This window comes from Megalobrama amblycephala, linkage group LG13 (genome assembly GCF_018812025.1).
Source record: "Megalobrama amblycephala isolate DHTTF-2021 linkage group LG13, ASM1881202v1, whole genome shotgun sequence".
Lineage (NCBI taxonomy): Eukaryota > Metazoa > Chordata > Actinopteri > Cypriniformes > Xenocyprididae > Megalobrama > Megalobrama amblycephala.
This window is the reverse complement of record NC_063056.1, coordinates 19981296-19998214: the sequence shown is the minus strand read 5'-3', so window position 1 is coordinate 19998214 and position 16919 is coordinate 19981296. Positions and strand designations below refer to the sequence as shown.

Below are 16919 nucleotides of genomic sequence, written 5' to 3'. Positions count from 1 at the left end.
AAGGAAAATCAAACAATTTGTCTTAATAGATCAGCTGAGTTAAACTGGGATTTTAAAAGACGGAGACAGAACAGCAAAAAGAAATTCATCTCCACAGGAGAAGTAGTGTGATGTGACGAAGTCGACTAGGCTCACACACACACACACACACACACACACACACACACACACTTGTATATATGGTTTACAGGGACTCTTCCATAGACTTAATCCCCCTACACTACCTAAACCGACCCATGACAGAAAACTGTATGCATTTTTTGAATTAAATAAAAACACTGTTTAGTATGTTTTTTAAGCCATTTGGTTTACGAGGACACAGGAAGTGTTCTCATAAACCATGTTTACGTTGTAATTTGTGTCCTCATAAACCATGTATACAAGAAAACACACACACATAGGTATGGACTAAAAGGTCTATATATTCTGATCCAGACAGGAAATCCTAACAGTACAGAGCTTTGTCAGTTAAATATGAAACCAGGCCAGAATAATTTAGATAAATTCTGAGTCATGGATTGACCAATAGCTTGAGTCATGATTTTGTATCAGTGCTGAATCATGCTTTTGACTTATGCTTGTTTTGTTTTTCCTGCACAGTTTTATGTTCACATCAGTCTTTGTGAGTAGCACAAGAGAGTTTGCCAAAACTTTTAATGATATATAAGTAGTGTTTAACCCTGACCGCAAAAATCCATATGTAATTTAGTCTTGGTCCAATTTTCGGTTTTGAGCATTTCCTCCAAAATACTGACTGATGGAATGACAACACAAGATATAAGAAGCATTTTTAAAAAGTTAATAAGACTATCTATTTTGCTATATTAAAGGATAGTTTACCCAAAAATGAAAATTCTGTCATCATTTATTCACCCTAAAGTTGTTCTAAACCTGTATGATTTTTTTTTTTCTTCTGTTGGACCAGCAAATGTATTCTTCAAAATATCACCAGGGCAAGAAATATATAAATACAGGTTTAGGACAACTTGAGGGTGAGTAAATGATGACAGAATTTTCATTTTTTGGGTGAACTATCCCTTTAACTGCAGGTTTATATGTTTAGTTTTTGTCCCCTTATTTTTCTCCCTGCTTTGTGCAGACCAGTTAAAAAGTATGGCTGTAATTAATAATTAAAATAAAGTATTTTTATACTATAATAATTAATAATAAGATGTCTGATTGGGCATAATATCCCAGAAAAGGGAATTAAAAGCCTAATTATCTGTTTCACTTCTAATTTATTAAACCCCAGTTTCACAGTAAAAGGCTTAAGCTAGTCCTAGACTAAAATCCATGTTTGAGCTGTTTTAACTGAAAGAAACTTGCACTGACATATCATAAAATATGTCACTGCCATTGTTTTGTGCCAAGATGCACACCAATAATGTTTTTTTCTATTGTATGTTTATAAAAAGCTACTTAAATATCCTAATTGAACTAAGGCCTAATCCTGGTTTAGGCTAAGCCCTATCTGTGAAACCGGATCTAAATTGCTTATAGCCTTAAAGGGATAGTTCACCCAAAAATGAAAAGTTGATGTTTATCTTCTTACCCCCACACTGTAAAAAAAAATCCCAGTAAAATTTACGGTAAAAAACCGGCAGCTGTGGTTGCCAGAACTTTACCGTAAAAAATACAGTAGCAACGTAAAAAAAAATCTGTTAAATTTACGGTAAAATAACGTATTTCATTAACTGATATCATGTTAATTTACCAACCTAATGAAGTACTAATATCTGTTCTGTACCTTTATAATACACTGACAGTCACCAAACATAGTGCTGATAAGATTCACATAATGAATCAAAGTTCATCACAAGCAGCTTTTCCACAAGCTGAGAAGGACAACAGTAACATATAGAAGGTGCACACAGTGTCATTCACACACACACTAAACACCATCATGGTAACATGCATGAAATTTTAAAAATGCAATAAACATTAATTTAACAACATTAAATGTAACATAAAACCCTAATGTACATAACTGATTAGAAAAAAATGAGAAAAACTAAGAAGAAACAGTTATTTCAACGAAAATATATCAAATGTGAAGTGTCACACAGGGAATTGTGGGAATGTCAATTTACGGTTTTTCACTGTAAATTTTACAATGAATTGTTATTTTTCACTTCCAAAAACTTATTAATTATTATTAATATTTTACCGTAAAATTACATTAAATGTACCGTTAGATCTATTACAGTTATTCACCGTATATAGTACGGAAACTTTCTGTAAACCAATTGACAGTTTTTCACCGCAGCATTTTTACAGTCTTTTACTGTTAAAATCACGGTCATTTTTTACAGTGCAGGGCATCCAAGATGTAGGTGACTTTGTTTCTTCAGTAGAACACAAATGATGATTTTTAACTCCAACCGTTGCGGTCTGTCAGTCATATAATGCATTGAAACGGTAACACCATCTATGAGAATAAAACCGGATGCTCAAGGCAGTTGGACATAGTTGTGTATTACAGGTAAAAATTGATATAAATACTGTTCGGTTCCTCGCACAAACCGCTTGTTTCGTGTCTTAGGACATCAATGTGTCGTCACGAGCCACAGGGTTTAATTTGGATTTGTCTGTGCATGTTTTTTTTTATTCTCATAGATGCTGTTGCCGCATTATACGAATGACAGACCGCAACGGTTGGAGTTAAAAATCATCATTTGTGTTCTACTGAAGAAACAAAGTCACCTACATCTTGGATGCTCTGGGGGTAACAGACATCCCAAGTCTCCCGGAAGTTCCGGGAGTCTCCCGCATATTGATAGCGGCTCCCTGATGCCCGCAAATTAGTTAAAATCTCCCGGAATCTAGAGCGAGCGAGCAAGAGCGCGCATAGAGATGACGAGAGAGAGACCTTGCGTGTGTGTGCGAAGCGCATGTATGACAGAGAGCATCCCGAATGTCCTTTTTCGGCAAATCAACCAATCAATTATCAGTGAGGTGAGTTGACAAGTTTCATTTCATGTGCATATTATTCAGGCAAGTTGCCAAGGCTACATGAAAACAACAAACTCCTTAGACCTGTTTAAAGTTGCAATGGAAAATAAATAAAAGCAGTTTACATAAATAGTATAAGCAGCACATATTTAAACATAATTAACGAATAATTGCATATGCCTATAGCTTATAGCTCCTTCCTCTTTTTTTTTTTTTTTGGGGGGGGGGGGGGGGGGGGGGACCTCCCTGAAATGACTTTTTGCAGGTTGGGATGTCTGGAGTAAGCAGATAAACATCAAATTTTCATTTTTGGGTGAACTATCCCTTTAAGTCTCCATTGTCCATCACTACACTAAATAAATCTTTCATCTGAAATTAAATACAAATTAGTTTTGATGTATTGTGTACAGCTGGATTTCACAACATGTTCAGTATGAAACATTTTACAGGAATACATCTGAAAACAAAAATCACTATCATGAACAAACTGTTCTTATTGGCTAGAACAATCTACTGCTGACTCATTGAAAATATGTGTAGTTCTGTGCATGTTAAATGTTCAGTATTGCACAACTCTCTCTCTTCTAATTCTTCCCGCTGGTGTTTACCCTCCTCCAGCCCTGATGTGCACATGATCACAGATACGGGGGAGGGAGAAAAAAGGGGATAAAAGTTAGAGCCGAGTGAGCTGTAAAAAGGAGCAGTTCGTACAAGTCTGAGCAGAAAAACTCAGGAAGAACTTTCTCTTGTTAATTCTCCCAGGGAAGCTCTCTCTTTTGATTGCTTTCCTCTTCATGGACTTTTATTTCATTATTGGTGATCTGGAGGACAGGACCACAAGATAAAGACATAACTTTTGTCAGACGGACTACTTAAAAAGCTTTTGCTATTAAACAAAGAAGAGGGTGGTCGACAGATTTACTGAAGTTTATGTTTTAAGATGGAAGATATTGAAAATTACACCAGTTTACAAGAGTTCACAGAAGATATCGCTCATAGTGGGAACAGACCTATACTCACATCACAGGGCAAACAAGGTAATGTATGTGTGTTATTAATGCGAGTACTGTATGTGAACTTGAGGGAGGAGTGGAATACAAATCATACCCCGTAGATGTGTTCAGAGACGTGTGGGACATTCAGAGTTATAATGAATGATTTTGTGCTTTATCAGGTGTTCACAAAGGGGAGAAGTGTTTGAGGGGGCAGGCAGCTCTGGTCCTGCTCATTGCTCTACTGACCTCAGTTTGTGTAAACATTGTACTTGGCGTTCTCTGTAAGTAAACACACTGCTACACGTACACATTATGCACGTAAGCATGATGCAGTCAAAGTGCATGTGGCTTCATAACGAATAGAATAGAATAGAATAGAATTGAATAGAATAGAATAGAATAGAATAGAATAGAATAGAATAGAATTAGAGATTAACCCATATTAAAATTCTGGACGATACTGATAATAAAAAGCTGGTATTAATATTCTATAATTTGTCTAAATAAATTACAAATATGAAACACTAAAAACTAAAATGAATTTATTATGCATAATATATCCATTTTGAGATTTGATAAAGGTTACATTTAAGTGTGTTATTAAATTGATAGAGATTTTAAAAATTTACTTTAAGTGACATGATGAAGTAAAGGATATATAAATATAAAATTATGGGAAATGAGCATGAATATTAACATATATACCAGTAAATACAAATATATAATATTGGCCTATAACCAATATTATACTGATATATTGTGTGTCCCTAAATAGAATAGAATAGAATAGAATAGAATAGAATAGAATAGAATAGAATTAGAGATTAACCCATATTAAAATTCTGGACGATACTGATAATAAAAAGCTGGTATTAATATTCTATAATTTGTCTAAATAAATTACAAATATAAAACACTAAAAACTAAAATGAATTTATTAGGCATAACACATCCATTTTGAGATTTAATAAAGGTTACATTTAAGTGTGTTATTAAATTGATAGAGATTTAAAAAATTTACTTTAAGTGAGATGATGAAGTAAAGGATATATAAATATAAAATTATGGGAAATGAGCATGAATATTAACATATATACCAGTACATACAAATATATAATATTGGCCAATAACCAATATTATACAGCTATATTGTGTGTCCCTAAATAGAATAGAATAGAATAGAATAGAATAGAATAGAATAGAATAGAAAATTCTGGACAATACTAAAAAGCTGGTATTCATATTCTAATTTGTCTAAGACAAAAATTAAAAAAAACCCTAAAAACTAAATTACATTTAGGCATAACATATTCATTTTGAGATTTGATAAAGGTTACATTTAAGTGTTATTAAATTAATAGAGATTTTAAAGATTAACTTTATGTGAAATGATGATTGTAAAGGATATATAAATATTAAATTATGAGAAATGAGCATGAATATTAATATATATACCAGTGAATACAAATGTGTAATATTGGCCAGTAACCAGTATTATACTGATTTATTGTGTGTCCCTAAATAGAATAGAATAGAATAGAATAGAATAGAATAGAATAGAATAGAATAGAATAGAATTAGGGATTAAATATTATCTAATAAACCAAATATTATCTGATTAATATTCTAGAATAATTTTTTATTAAAAGACTAAAAACCCTCATTTTAAATGCAGTGAAACTGAATTTTGGCATAATCTTGTACATTATATGTTCAAGAAAATGGATGTTCATTTTGAGATTAGCTGAAGATTAAATTGATTAAATAAATTTATAGAGTTTTAATAGTGTAACTTTAAGTGAGCATTAGATGATGGCAAAACTATCGTTATTGTAAAAAATAAAGAAACAACAATAATTAATGTAAAAAAAAATTATATAATATTGGCCAATAAGTGATATGGCACTGATCATGTATCTATACATAATAGAATTAAAATAGAATTAAAATAGACAGAGAAACATTCTGTGGCTGGTTGCATAAACTGATAAGACCCATCTTAAAAGTTAGTCATCTAGGCCCAGTTCCATAGACAAGGCTTAGCCTAAGCCAGGATTAAGCCTTAGTTCAATTAGGATATTTAAGTAGCTTTTATAAAGTTTCACTAGAAAAATAACATTACTGGTGTGCATCTTGATACAAAACAATGGCACTGACATAATAATTTATGTCAGTACAAGTTTCTTTCAGTTAAAACAGCTCAAACATGCATTTTAGTCTAGAACTAGCTTAAGCCTTGTCTGTGAAAGCGGGGGCTAATGTTTTTCTTCAAGACTGGTCAAATCTTTTTTAAGTCAGTTACATAAAAAGGTGATTGGTTTTCTTTGAATCTGAAAATGAAGAATGATTAGCCCTAACTAAATGCTAGTTGGTCAGACTAGTTCTTTAGAAACAGTCTTAGTGGCTATGTTTATGTGTCTGCACGACTGCTGGGTTAATATATTAATATATTGGTATAAACTCTCTGTCTCTCTGCAGTGGTAAACAGTCGCAGATCATCTGTCACTGTAGAGCCAGTCAAGAGTGATGAGTCTGAAGCTGCGTCTCTGTCTCTCAAACTTACTGCCATGCAGGAGCGTTTCTCCCGCCTCTGCTCAGAATACACAACTCTTGGAAAGACTTGTTCAAAACCGGGTGAGGAAAAAAATGATATGGGACTGAGACAAAAATAAGTGTATTACTGATTGGTATTTGATGCCCAAGGCTTTCCATTCATTAACATCTCTCTTCCAGTGATCCAATGTAATCCATGCCCAGAGAACTGGATGCATTTAGAAGGGAAGTGTTATTTCTTTAGTGATGATAAACTTGACTGGCAGCACAGCAAAGAGAGCTGCGCGTCCATGGGCGGCTATCTGACAATACTGCACAGTCACGAACAACACGTAAGTGTGTGGCTTATTCTTAGTACTTATATGCACATTCGTTTCAATAATTCATCCTTGCAGTGTTTATTCAAAGTGATATATTCAGTACTATTGATATAATTTTATTTTTAATACAGCACACCCTTGAGGATGTCGCACGCAATCGTGGTGGATTTGACTATCATTTCTGGATTGGTTTATCAGACGCTGAGACTGAGGGAGTGTGGAAATGGGTGGACAACACAGTGGTTAATATGACGTACGTGCACACACACACTCACACACACACAGAGAGAGAGGGAACACTGTTGCCAAAAAAAATTCAAAAAAATGCCTACATTTTTCAAAAAAATGTAGGCAAAAAGTACCCAGATGACCTACTACTTCAAGCGAGATTTTATTCTTTAAGTGCACATTTGATGGACACTTCACTATCCCATGATGCCACACGACAATGACAACATGGCATAGTACATGAGTCATTCTACGAAACGGGTGCCAACGTCCGCAACGTTTGATCAGATGCATAAGGCACAAAAAATGTCCCAAAGTCTGTTTCCAAAGCTTAAAGTTATTAATTCAAGTGTTCTTTTTAACATGATATATGATCAAATGTTTTTTTTTTTTTGAAGATTAGCTAATTATTTTTAATCATTTTTCATTATTACATAGCCAATTTCACATGTCCGTGTTAACCAACATGACATTTGCATCTAAAATATCACCAAATAAGTTACATATTTTTTCAAACATATACTATTTTCAGGATTATATGTGTGTCCCTGTTTACATAAGATATATTTATTCACAATAAACCTTATTTTTTTTTGTAAATATTTTATGATTTGTGCACGTCCCTCAGTTTGACTTTCACACTAACTTGTTTTATCTACAAATAATGCACCTTTAAATGACATCACAAAGCCGAAGTGACATCATTTGAGCCTTATAGCCACCAAGAACAAAAGCAGGCAACTATGTTTTTTGTTGCTTTTTCATGTTAAGTAGGGCCCGTTAAGCTCAAACCAACCACCCCGTCATGCAAAATAGATAGGGAAAACTGTTTTTTATTAATTTTTCTTACATTATTATACAAAGAAAATTATATTTCAGATTGAATGCATGTATGCTAGGTGAGAAACTTGACCACATGGGAGATTTGCAGACATTTTGGGATGAAATTTACCACTCCGTCACATCCCGTCACGTTTTTGTGGTATGTGACGGGGTGGTAAATTTTATCCCAAAATGTCCCCCAATTAAAAATCATGTTCTGGGGGGTAAATCTTTTTTTTTTTTTTGGCAGGGTTCCCTTGGTAAAATGTGCATTCCAAGGGCTAAATATCATGTTATTTGGGCTCGCTTCAACTCGTGGACATGAAAAACAACCCGCAGCAATAGTGTAAAAGTAGCCCAATTTCGCGGGAAAACCGCAGACTTGGCAACACTATTAGGTTCATTCACTCACTCACTCACTCACACACTTTTTACTCAATTTGAATGTCTCCCCTCCATCAGTTTTTAAAATTTTAAAACCAGCAGATAGAGAAACACTTTGTCATACCACCTCGTCACAGGGAAATTTTGTTAAAAGTTTATGGAAAGAAAATGAAATATTACATAAATTAATGTTGACTGATGTTCTTGTTGTGTGGACTAATCAGATAAATGTAACTTTATTTGTATTTTTTAAGTGAATTCATTTTTTTCAGTGCAAACAATGAGGCCACTTAAAGGATTAATCCACTTTTAAATAAACTTTTCCTGATAATTTACTCACCCCCATGTCATCCAAGATGTCCATGTCTTTCTTTCTTCAGTCGAAAAGAAATTAAAGTTTCTGATGAAAACATTCCAGGATTATTCTCCTTATAGTGGAGATTAGTTTCACTGCAGCTTCAAATTGTTCAACACGATCCCAGATGAGAAATAAGGGTCTTATCTAGTGAAACCATCGCTCATTTTCTAAAAAAAATAAAAAATAATATACGTTTTAACCAGAAATGCTCATCTTGAACTAGCTCTCTTCTTCTCTAATAGAATTTCAGCAGTGTAGACACTGCTAAGTGTATTACTGCCCTCCACAGGTCTTCTTCTTCTTCTTCTTGTTTTTATGGCGGGTGACAGCCAACGTTATTGGTGTATTACCGCCACCTACTATACTGGAGTGTGGACCAGAATTCTTACCCTCTGCTAAACACATATTAAAGGCAGGGTAGGCAAAAAAATGTATAAAAAACTTTTTTTCAAAATTTGTTTAAACTTTATTTATATATCAATACATAATTAAAATGTAAGTACTCTGAAAAAGAAAGTATAAAAATCGAGTGTCTGTAGACCTCTCACGACTGTTTTAAAGACAGCTCATTATTTCCATTCACTCCACCCCCTCCCTTCTGGGCTCCTTCCAAAGCCACGCCCCCAAAACGCATGAACGTGTGACTCCGACCACTGAGCTGGAAGACGCATTATTTACCTGAGACGAGCGGAGAGGAAGGAGCACAGTGCATGTAGTGACATCATGTCAGAATCACATGTAATAAAAATAACTTTATAATTATGAAGATAAACAAACAAGATGTATTTTAGTACTCACTATCAAGCTAGCATATTGATATTGGTAAAGTTTAAAATATATATTTTTTGAATCGCTAACGAGCTAGTTATCTATAAGGCAAAGCTAAAAACAGGTTGCATGATACACGTTTTTCCATTACCATCATTTACACTGTGATGAAGATGAATTTCGTGTAAGATTCATAACATATACGTTGTTCTACAGATCAACAGAGTAACATACACTCAAATATCAACTCACAACTGCATTGCAGACACAAAATAATAACACACACATACAACAAAGTGTGTACGACACACACAGATACAAGATAAAGACATCAGTAAACATAGGTAGAGAATATAAAAACAAAACAAAGGCGAAAAAAACGTGCAGGTAAACTTACAGGTGAACATGGTAAAAGACTTAGACAGAGGGTAAAATTATGCACAATTCAACACTATAGCTATCATTATTTATCGTCTCTACTACGGCTCGCTAAGTAATGTTATGTTAGCTATATTACGCAGCTACGTGTGCTAATGACACATGCTTCATGAAAAAATAAACAAAAAAATATGTATGATCAAAATACAAAAAGAAAGATTTACCTGTCCAGCAGAAATAAAGCCATCAAGGAGTCACTTTTCAGCCCCTTGAGTTCCCTCAGTTCTCGCCATCGCTGGAAAGCCACGCCGATATTAACTCGCGTTTTATTTCTTTGTTTATCCAAAGACTTTTTGTTCATTGCCTTTTCTTGTACTGTTACTGTCTTCCTTTTTTTGCCTGGTTTGCCTTCACTAACTGCATAGGCCGGTACTGTGAATTTAGCTTGCTGTTTCTCTGCCATTGTTTTGGTATTCCTAGGATCCATGCCTCTTGGATTCCCCAAATCAAACGTGCGCGCGCAAGTGGGCAGGTCATGTGTGGCAAAAGGGTGGTTGCCATGGTTGCGAGAGAGTGACAGCCACCTAAGCCAATCCTATGTTTCGTCCCGGATGGAAATAATGAGCTGTGTTTAATACAGATTAAACGGTCTAGAGTCACTCGATTTTTATACTCTTTTTATCAGAGTTCTTACATTTTAATTATGCATGTATATATATAGAAAGTTTAAACAAATTTGGAACAAAATTTCTTACCTACCCTGCCTTTAATGTTAAATGAAATAAATAAACCAAATATGCATATATACACATACACATATATAAAAAAAAAAAAAAAAAAAAAAAAAAACCTTTACAACCTATTTATCAGCCCTGTTTCCTTCAAGAATACAATTAATGAATTATAATTTCCTGTTTGACTGAGAATTTGTTTTATTTCTATCTGCTGTGATGTCCTTCTAAATATTTCCCTTTCTGTGGCATATTTCTGACAGTGAATTAATACATGCTCAACTGTTTCTATTCCCTGACCACATTCACACAGCGCTGTTGGATGTTTCCCCATAAGGTGCAACGTACTATTTAGTCTTGTGTGACCCAGTCTCAATCTTGATATTACATTCTCTTCCTTCGTGCTTCGTCCTATCCTCCTCATCTTTCCCACCTCGTTCTGGATGTTGTAAAGGTGTCTGCCTGTAGTTCCCTGATTCCATTTATCTTGCCATTTGTTAGTGATTTTGCTTTTAATCATTGCCTTTATTTCTGTTCTGCTTAATAAAATCTCCATTACATTTTCCTGTTTAATTGCTTCCTTTGCTAGTGAATCTGCTACCTCATTTCCTTTAACCCCCCTATGTGCTGGTACCCACAAAAATATAATCTCTATGTTCCAATTATGAATTCTAAAAAGTGTTTCATATATTTCATTAATTATATCTTGCCTACTCTGGGATGAAAATGATTGTATTGACATCAATGCTGAACTTGAGTCTGAACACACAATAACTTTGCTTATATTCCCCCCACAGGTCAAAGTTTGAATTAATTTTTATATGCAATATGCTTGTTCAATAGTATATAACAATTAGTTCAAACTTTGACCTGTGGAGGGCAGTAATACACTTAGCAGTGTCTACACTGCTGGAATTCTATTAGAGAAGAAGAAGAGAGCTAGTTCAAGATGAGCATTTCTGGTTAAAACTTATATAATTTTCAATTTTTTTTCAGAAAATGAGTGATGGTTTCACTAGATAAGACCCTTATTTCTCATCTGGGATCGTGTTGAACAATTTGAAGCTGCAGTGAAACTAATTTTGACCTTCAACTGTTTGGTGCCCATTGAAGTCCACTATATGGAAAAAAAAATCCTGGAATGTTTTCATCAAAAACTTTAATTTCTTTTCGACTTAAGAAAGAAAGACATGGACATCTTGAATGACATGGGGGTGAGTAAATTATCAGGAAAAGTTTATTGAAAATTGGACTAATCCTTTAAACATCAAATTCATATTTCAAGATTAAAAATCTAAGAATAAAAAAAATATATTAAATTACAGACTTTCTATTGATGGTTTCCAAAAAAGGGACATTTTACTGTTAGGAAAACATTAAATTTTAAAAATCTATTTCTTGTTTTACTACTCCAGTGGCATACATATTGTCCTTGCCTGAATAAAAAGGAAAATATTAATAAAGATTTTGTGCCTGAGGTGGGAAAATATGTTTTTTGGAGGATTAACATATCTTTCAAGTTGTAAGTGGAAAAAAAAAGTTTGTTCTTAATGAAAATTTTGAAAAATGCAAAGTGCAAATGGCGCCCGTTTCGTGGAATGACTCACATCCAAATTTCATTCACACACATTCATACTTTATAGAACATACTTTTTTAAAAAGGTCACATAGTAAGTTTCAACCCAAATGTAGTACCTGCTATACAGTATGCAATTTTTTGTCATTTAGAGGGAAAATGCATACACTTGTTTGAGTACACTTGTTGCCAACTTTTGAAAAATTGATAAAAGTCACCAAATACATTTTAAAAATAGCTAAATTTGTTGTTAGGTTGCCAAGGTAGTCTGGAAAGTGTTAAATCTAGCAACAAAATTGCTGAATTGGCATCACTGGGTGGGATTATGATGTTTTTGTGGTATTTCATCTGGACTCACTGCTGCTCTCTGTAGGTACTGGAATGAATGGGAGAAAGAGCCCAATAATCACCAGTCAGGTGGGATTCATGGAGAAGACTGCGCAGTGCTGGACTCACGCTCTAAAACCTGGTTCGACGTGCCCTGTGATTTCGCTTATAAACGTATCTGTGAGATGGATCCTATCACAATTAACGTATGAATTGAAATTGAAATGTATACAAATGTAGCTTATATCTATTTTTCTATTGCCCTCCTTCTTTTTAATAAACAGTGAAATTCTCAGAGGCTCAAAGGTTCAGTGTAGTTTGTGTGTCTTTAATTTGACTTGACATTTGAAAAATGAAAACATTGCACAATAATGTTTTTTCCACTCTTCATCACCCCCTTTCCCTGGAACCAAAGTTTGGGGAAATCAAACAGTAAAGGTTTTTTAACAATTTGAGCACACTGTTGAACTGTACAAGCAGAATTCATTACAAGACACAATTCAACACAAGATCATGTTATGTCAGACCACCACAGTTAGGATATTTTTAAGCTGTTCTGTGTTTTCTCACAGCTTTTCTCCTTTACTAGTCAAACATTTGGACACATCTGATGGAATTTATGTGAATGTGGAAATGGATAAATAAATTAGGGTGAATTGCCCTAAAGTGGGACACTGGTGTGGGACACCTAAGGTTTAGTGTTTGTAGGTCCCGCATAAATACATGAATGTCAGTGAAACTATAGGTTATCTGAAGCTGTGGTGCCATGTGATCAAAATCACATAGCCTCTCAAATGTCCAGTCATATATGAGACTGTAGCAATCATCAAAAAGGAAGGACCTTGTGTGAAAGCCACCCAAAGGTCAATGACATTTGACAAACTTGACATGAAGGAGTATAAATTAATTTTAAACAAAAAAATCATGATATCTTTTGGCCTAATGTGCTTATGAAATGTATGTGCATCAAAAAATACTATAACATTGTATGTGTAAACTATATATTTTATATTTTTATCAAATTTCCTAGTGTCCCACTTTAGGAAATGTGGTTTCAAAAAGTGGGACAGTATGATTGCCTAATGTGGGACAGTACTTTAGTCAGTCAAAAATGTGTGGTGGGGCATGGTTTGTGGGACAAAAATGGTTATTTACAGTGTTTTAGTGTTGCTATGCAATAATAGAATGATTGTGTGTGTTTGTTGTTTAGTGAAATAGAAAACATTAGGCCAAATAAACATTTATGCAGTTCACAGCATTTTTATGAATTTTGACTCAATGTTAAATATAGCCTAAAGTTCAGTGTTCAGTGTTCAGTGTAATGTTCAAGGTTTTTTTTTATTTATTTTTTGCAGGTTGCAAGATTTTATACTTTGCCTTCAAATAAGCCTAGGCTATGCCTGTTAAAGAGAACAGTGAAGAATTCTGACTGTGCATTTAAAGGTGCCCTCGAATGAAAAATTGAATTTATCTTGCCATAGTTAAATAGCAAGAGTTCAGTACATGGAAATGACATACAGTGAGTCTCGTTTCCTCCTTCTTATATAAATCTCATTTGTTTAAAAGACCTCCGAAGAACAGGCGAATCTCAACCATAGACTGCAAAAAAATATGGACGTAGCGTCCGTGACGTCACCCATAAAGTTCTGGGGTGCGTTTCCCAAAGCGAACTATGGTCGCAAGTTCCGTTGTTACCAATAGAGTTCAATGGGACTTACGACCATGGTTCACCAACGATGCTTTCGGGAAACGCACCCCTGAACAGCAGTTTTGATGCGTAAATGAGGCTGCGGCCATCTTAGCTGCACGTCACAGCACGTCACTCCCGGATAACTGAAAATGGGCAAAGAGGCGGGGAGGTGGTTTGAGCTGATATGACTGGTTGCTGAAACCACGCCCGCCTAGCTCGACGTGACCATGTTAGCAGAAAAGGAGCTATCTTAGATACGATCTAAAATATTAATGAAGATACGTTTTATCATCAGAACGTTCTAAAGGTTTACTGTCAATCTACGGTGTTTCTTTAAGATATAGATGCTCCAACACCAGTAGTGTTGGGTGTGCAAATAACAACATGGAAAATCAAATGGGACTTCATACCTTTATAATGAAATAGAGATCGCGAGATGAATCCAATCTGTGGCACTTGGGTAAAATATGAGTGTCCATTGCAAAACAAAAAAACATTTCACATTTCTTCTGAATGATCTGCTCTCAGTCATCGTTCTTCAAGAAAGGATGCAATCTGAACAGCCTTTATGTGGTAAAACTGTATACGATCGTATCTAACAAACAAATGAGCCTGTGTCCAAAGTATATTTTTTTCAAAATAGTGCAGCAGTTTTAGTTATAATATCCAAGCAGTGCTGTCGGATTTTGATATCCTCCCGCCATTGTCATTGTAGTAAATCTCACAATCAAAACTTTCAGGCAATGCCACGATCCAACAACGTGTGTTCTGTGTCTCTTCCCCATGCATGCACATCTACACAGACACACATCAGTCTCGAATATTATGCAGCAAGCCATATTTTATAATTGTATAAAATAATCGAGAAAAAAAGCACAAAAACGGCTGAGATGGCAAATTCAGCGGCAGCTGAGGTAACATGACGGCTCACAGACAGCAGCGCAATCTACCTGTCACTCAAGTGACCACGCCCTTAATTATGCAGAACTTTAAGGCTTAATATAATTTAAACGGATAAGTTATAAAGAAATTCACCCCCCTCAGAGTTGTCATGAAGGGCAAAAATAGCCGTATAGACCAAAACCACAATTTGAACCAACTTGTAAACATGTTTTTTTCTGCTATAAACTTGGCCAATTTAACATGGGACTCTATGAGATTCTGCTCTCTTTTGGAGCCTGTCCCTAGCGGCCAGTCGATGAATCGCAGTTTAAGTTACTTCTGTATTGGCTTCACGAGAGAAAGGGGGAGGTTGCCGCTTGATCTCAACATAACACCGACTGTTACGTAACAGTCGGGGTGTACGCCCCCAATATTTGCATATGCCAGCCCATGGTCCCAACATTATCATTATGAAAGGCATTAGACAAGGGCAGAACGTCTGGATCTGTGCACAGCTGAATCAACAGACTAGGTAAGCAAGCAAGAACAACAGCGAAAAATGGCAGATGGAGCAATAATAACTGACATGATCCATGATATCATGCTATTTTTAGTGATATTTGTAAATTGTCTTTCTAAATGTTTTGTTAGCATGTTGCTAATGTACTGTTAAATGTGGTTAAAGTTACCATCGTTTCTTACTGTATTCACGGAGACAAGAGCCGTCGCTATTTTCAATTTTAAACACTTGCAGTCTGTATAATTCATAAACACAACTTCATTCTTTATAAATCTCTCCAACAGTGTGTAATGTTAGCTTTAGCCATGGAGCACCATCAAACTCATTCAGAATCAATGTAAACAATATAACAGTATACAATACTCACATAATCCGACGCATGCATGCCGCATGCATGACGAACACTTTGTAAAGATCGATTTTGAGGGTTATATTAGCTGTGTAAACTTTGTTAAGGCACTGTTTAAGGCAAGCGCGAGCTCTGTGGGCGGAAAGCACGGGATTTAAAGGGGCCACAGCATAAATCGGCGCGTTTATAATGATGCCCCAAAATAGGCAGTTAAAAAAATGTATAAAAAAAAATCTATGGGGTATTTTGAGCTGAAACTTCACAGACACATTCAGGGGACACCTTAGACTTATATTACATCTTTTAAAAACATAATCTAGGGCACCTTTAAATCTTTTCTATATATGACATAACATAGCCTATGAAAATAGTTGCCTAATGTCTTTACAATAAATGCATCAAAACTATCATATTGTATTATTTTTCTGATGATGTTCAATTATCAATCAATCCATCCATAACCAAGAAGAGAATTACTAACTTAGGAAGATTTTTACTATTCTGCATGAATCAAATGTTTTTTTGCCTTTTATCATAGGCCTTTTCATAGACCTTTTATTATTATGATTATTATTATTATCATCATTATCATTATTATTATCATTATTCTTATTATCATCATCATAGATTTTGGCCTTTTATCATAGAATTTTCAGTGTCCCACATTAGGAAGCACCAGATTGTTTTAGACGACTTGCACTAAGAGCACTAATATGTCTATAATTTCTTTTATTAATTTGTTATCTCCATTTTCTCTTTTGATTTGATTAGGAGACATCCTGAGTTTTTGAAAATGGTATTGTGTGTGAATTTAATGTTTTGGCTACAAATCGCAATATGTCACACAAGTCTGAAATGCAAAAAATGTCCCACATTAGGGCAATTCACCCTATATAAATGTTTTAATCTAATTGCTTACGCTTCATATTGGTTTTGTGAACAAATGTGATACAGATGTTATATTGGATATGTAATATTAATGATATTATATATTTTTAGTTAATTTATTAGTAGTAGTAGTAGTAGTATTATATTGATTTGAGAAGACTTTTCAAGACGCTATAATTCTCATGACCACACTGTGGC

The 16919-nt window shown here is 34.7% G+C and overlaps 1 protein-coding gene across 1 annotated transcript; it reads left to right on the top strand.

Moving 5' to 3' along the window:
* The first annotated feature begins 3617 nt into the window (after positions 1-3617).
* On the top strand, positions 3618-12690 carry cldc1 (C-type lectin domain containing 1). Its single transcript, XM_048152023.1, has 6 exons — positions 3618-3989; positions 4127-4228; positions 6426-6581; positions 6681-6832; positions 6952-7073; positions 12439-12690. The coding sequence occupies exons 1-6, from the start codon at positions 3893-3895 to the stop codon at positions 12602-12604; spliced, it is 795 nt and encodes a 264-aa protein (XP_048007980.1). The 5' UTR covers positions 3618-3892; the 3' UTR covers positions 12605-12690.
* Positions 12691-16919: the final 4229 nt, after the last annotated feature.

Excerpts from the sequence above, each read along its gene's own strand:
- cldc1 (XM_048152023.1), top strand. The coding sequence starts at position 3,893 with ATGGAAGATATTGAAAATTACACCAGTTTACAAGAGTTCACAGAAGAT. Across the intron at positions 4,229-6,425 it reads CATTGTACTTGGCGTTCTCT|TGGTAAACAGTCGCAGATCA; the intron begins GTAAGTAAACAC and ends GTCTCTCTGCAG. Across the intron at positions 6,833-6,951 it reads TGCACAGTCACGAACAACAC|CACACCCTTGAGGATGTCGC; the intron begins GTAAGTGTGTGG and ends TTTTTAATACAG.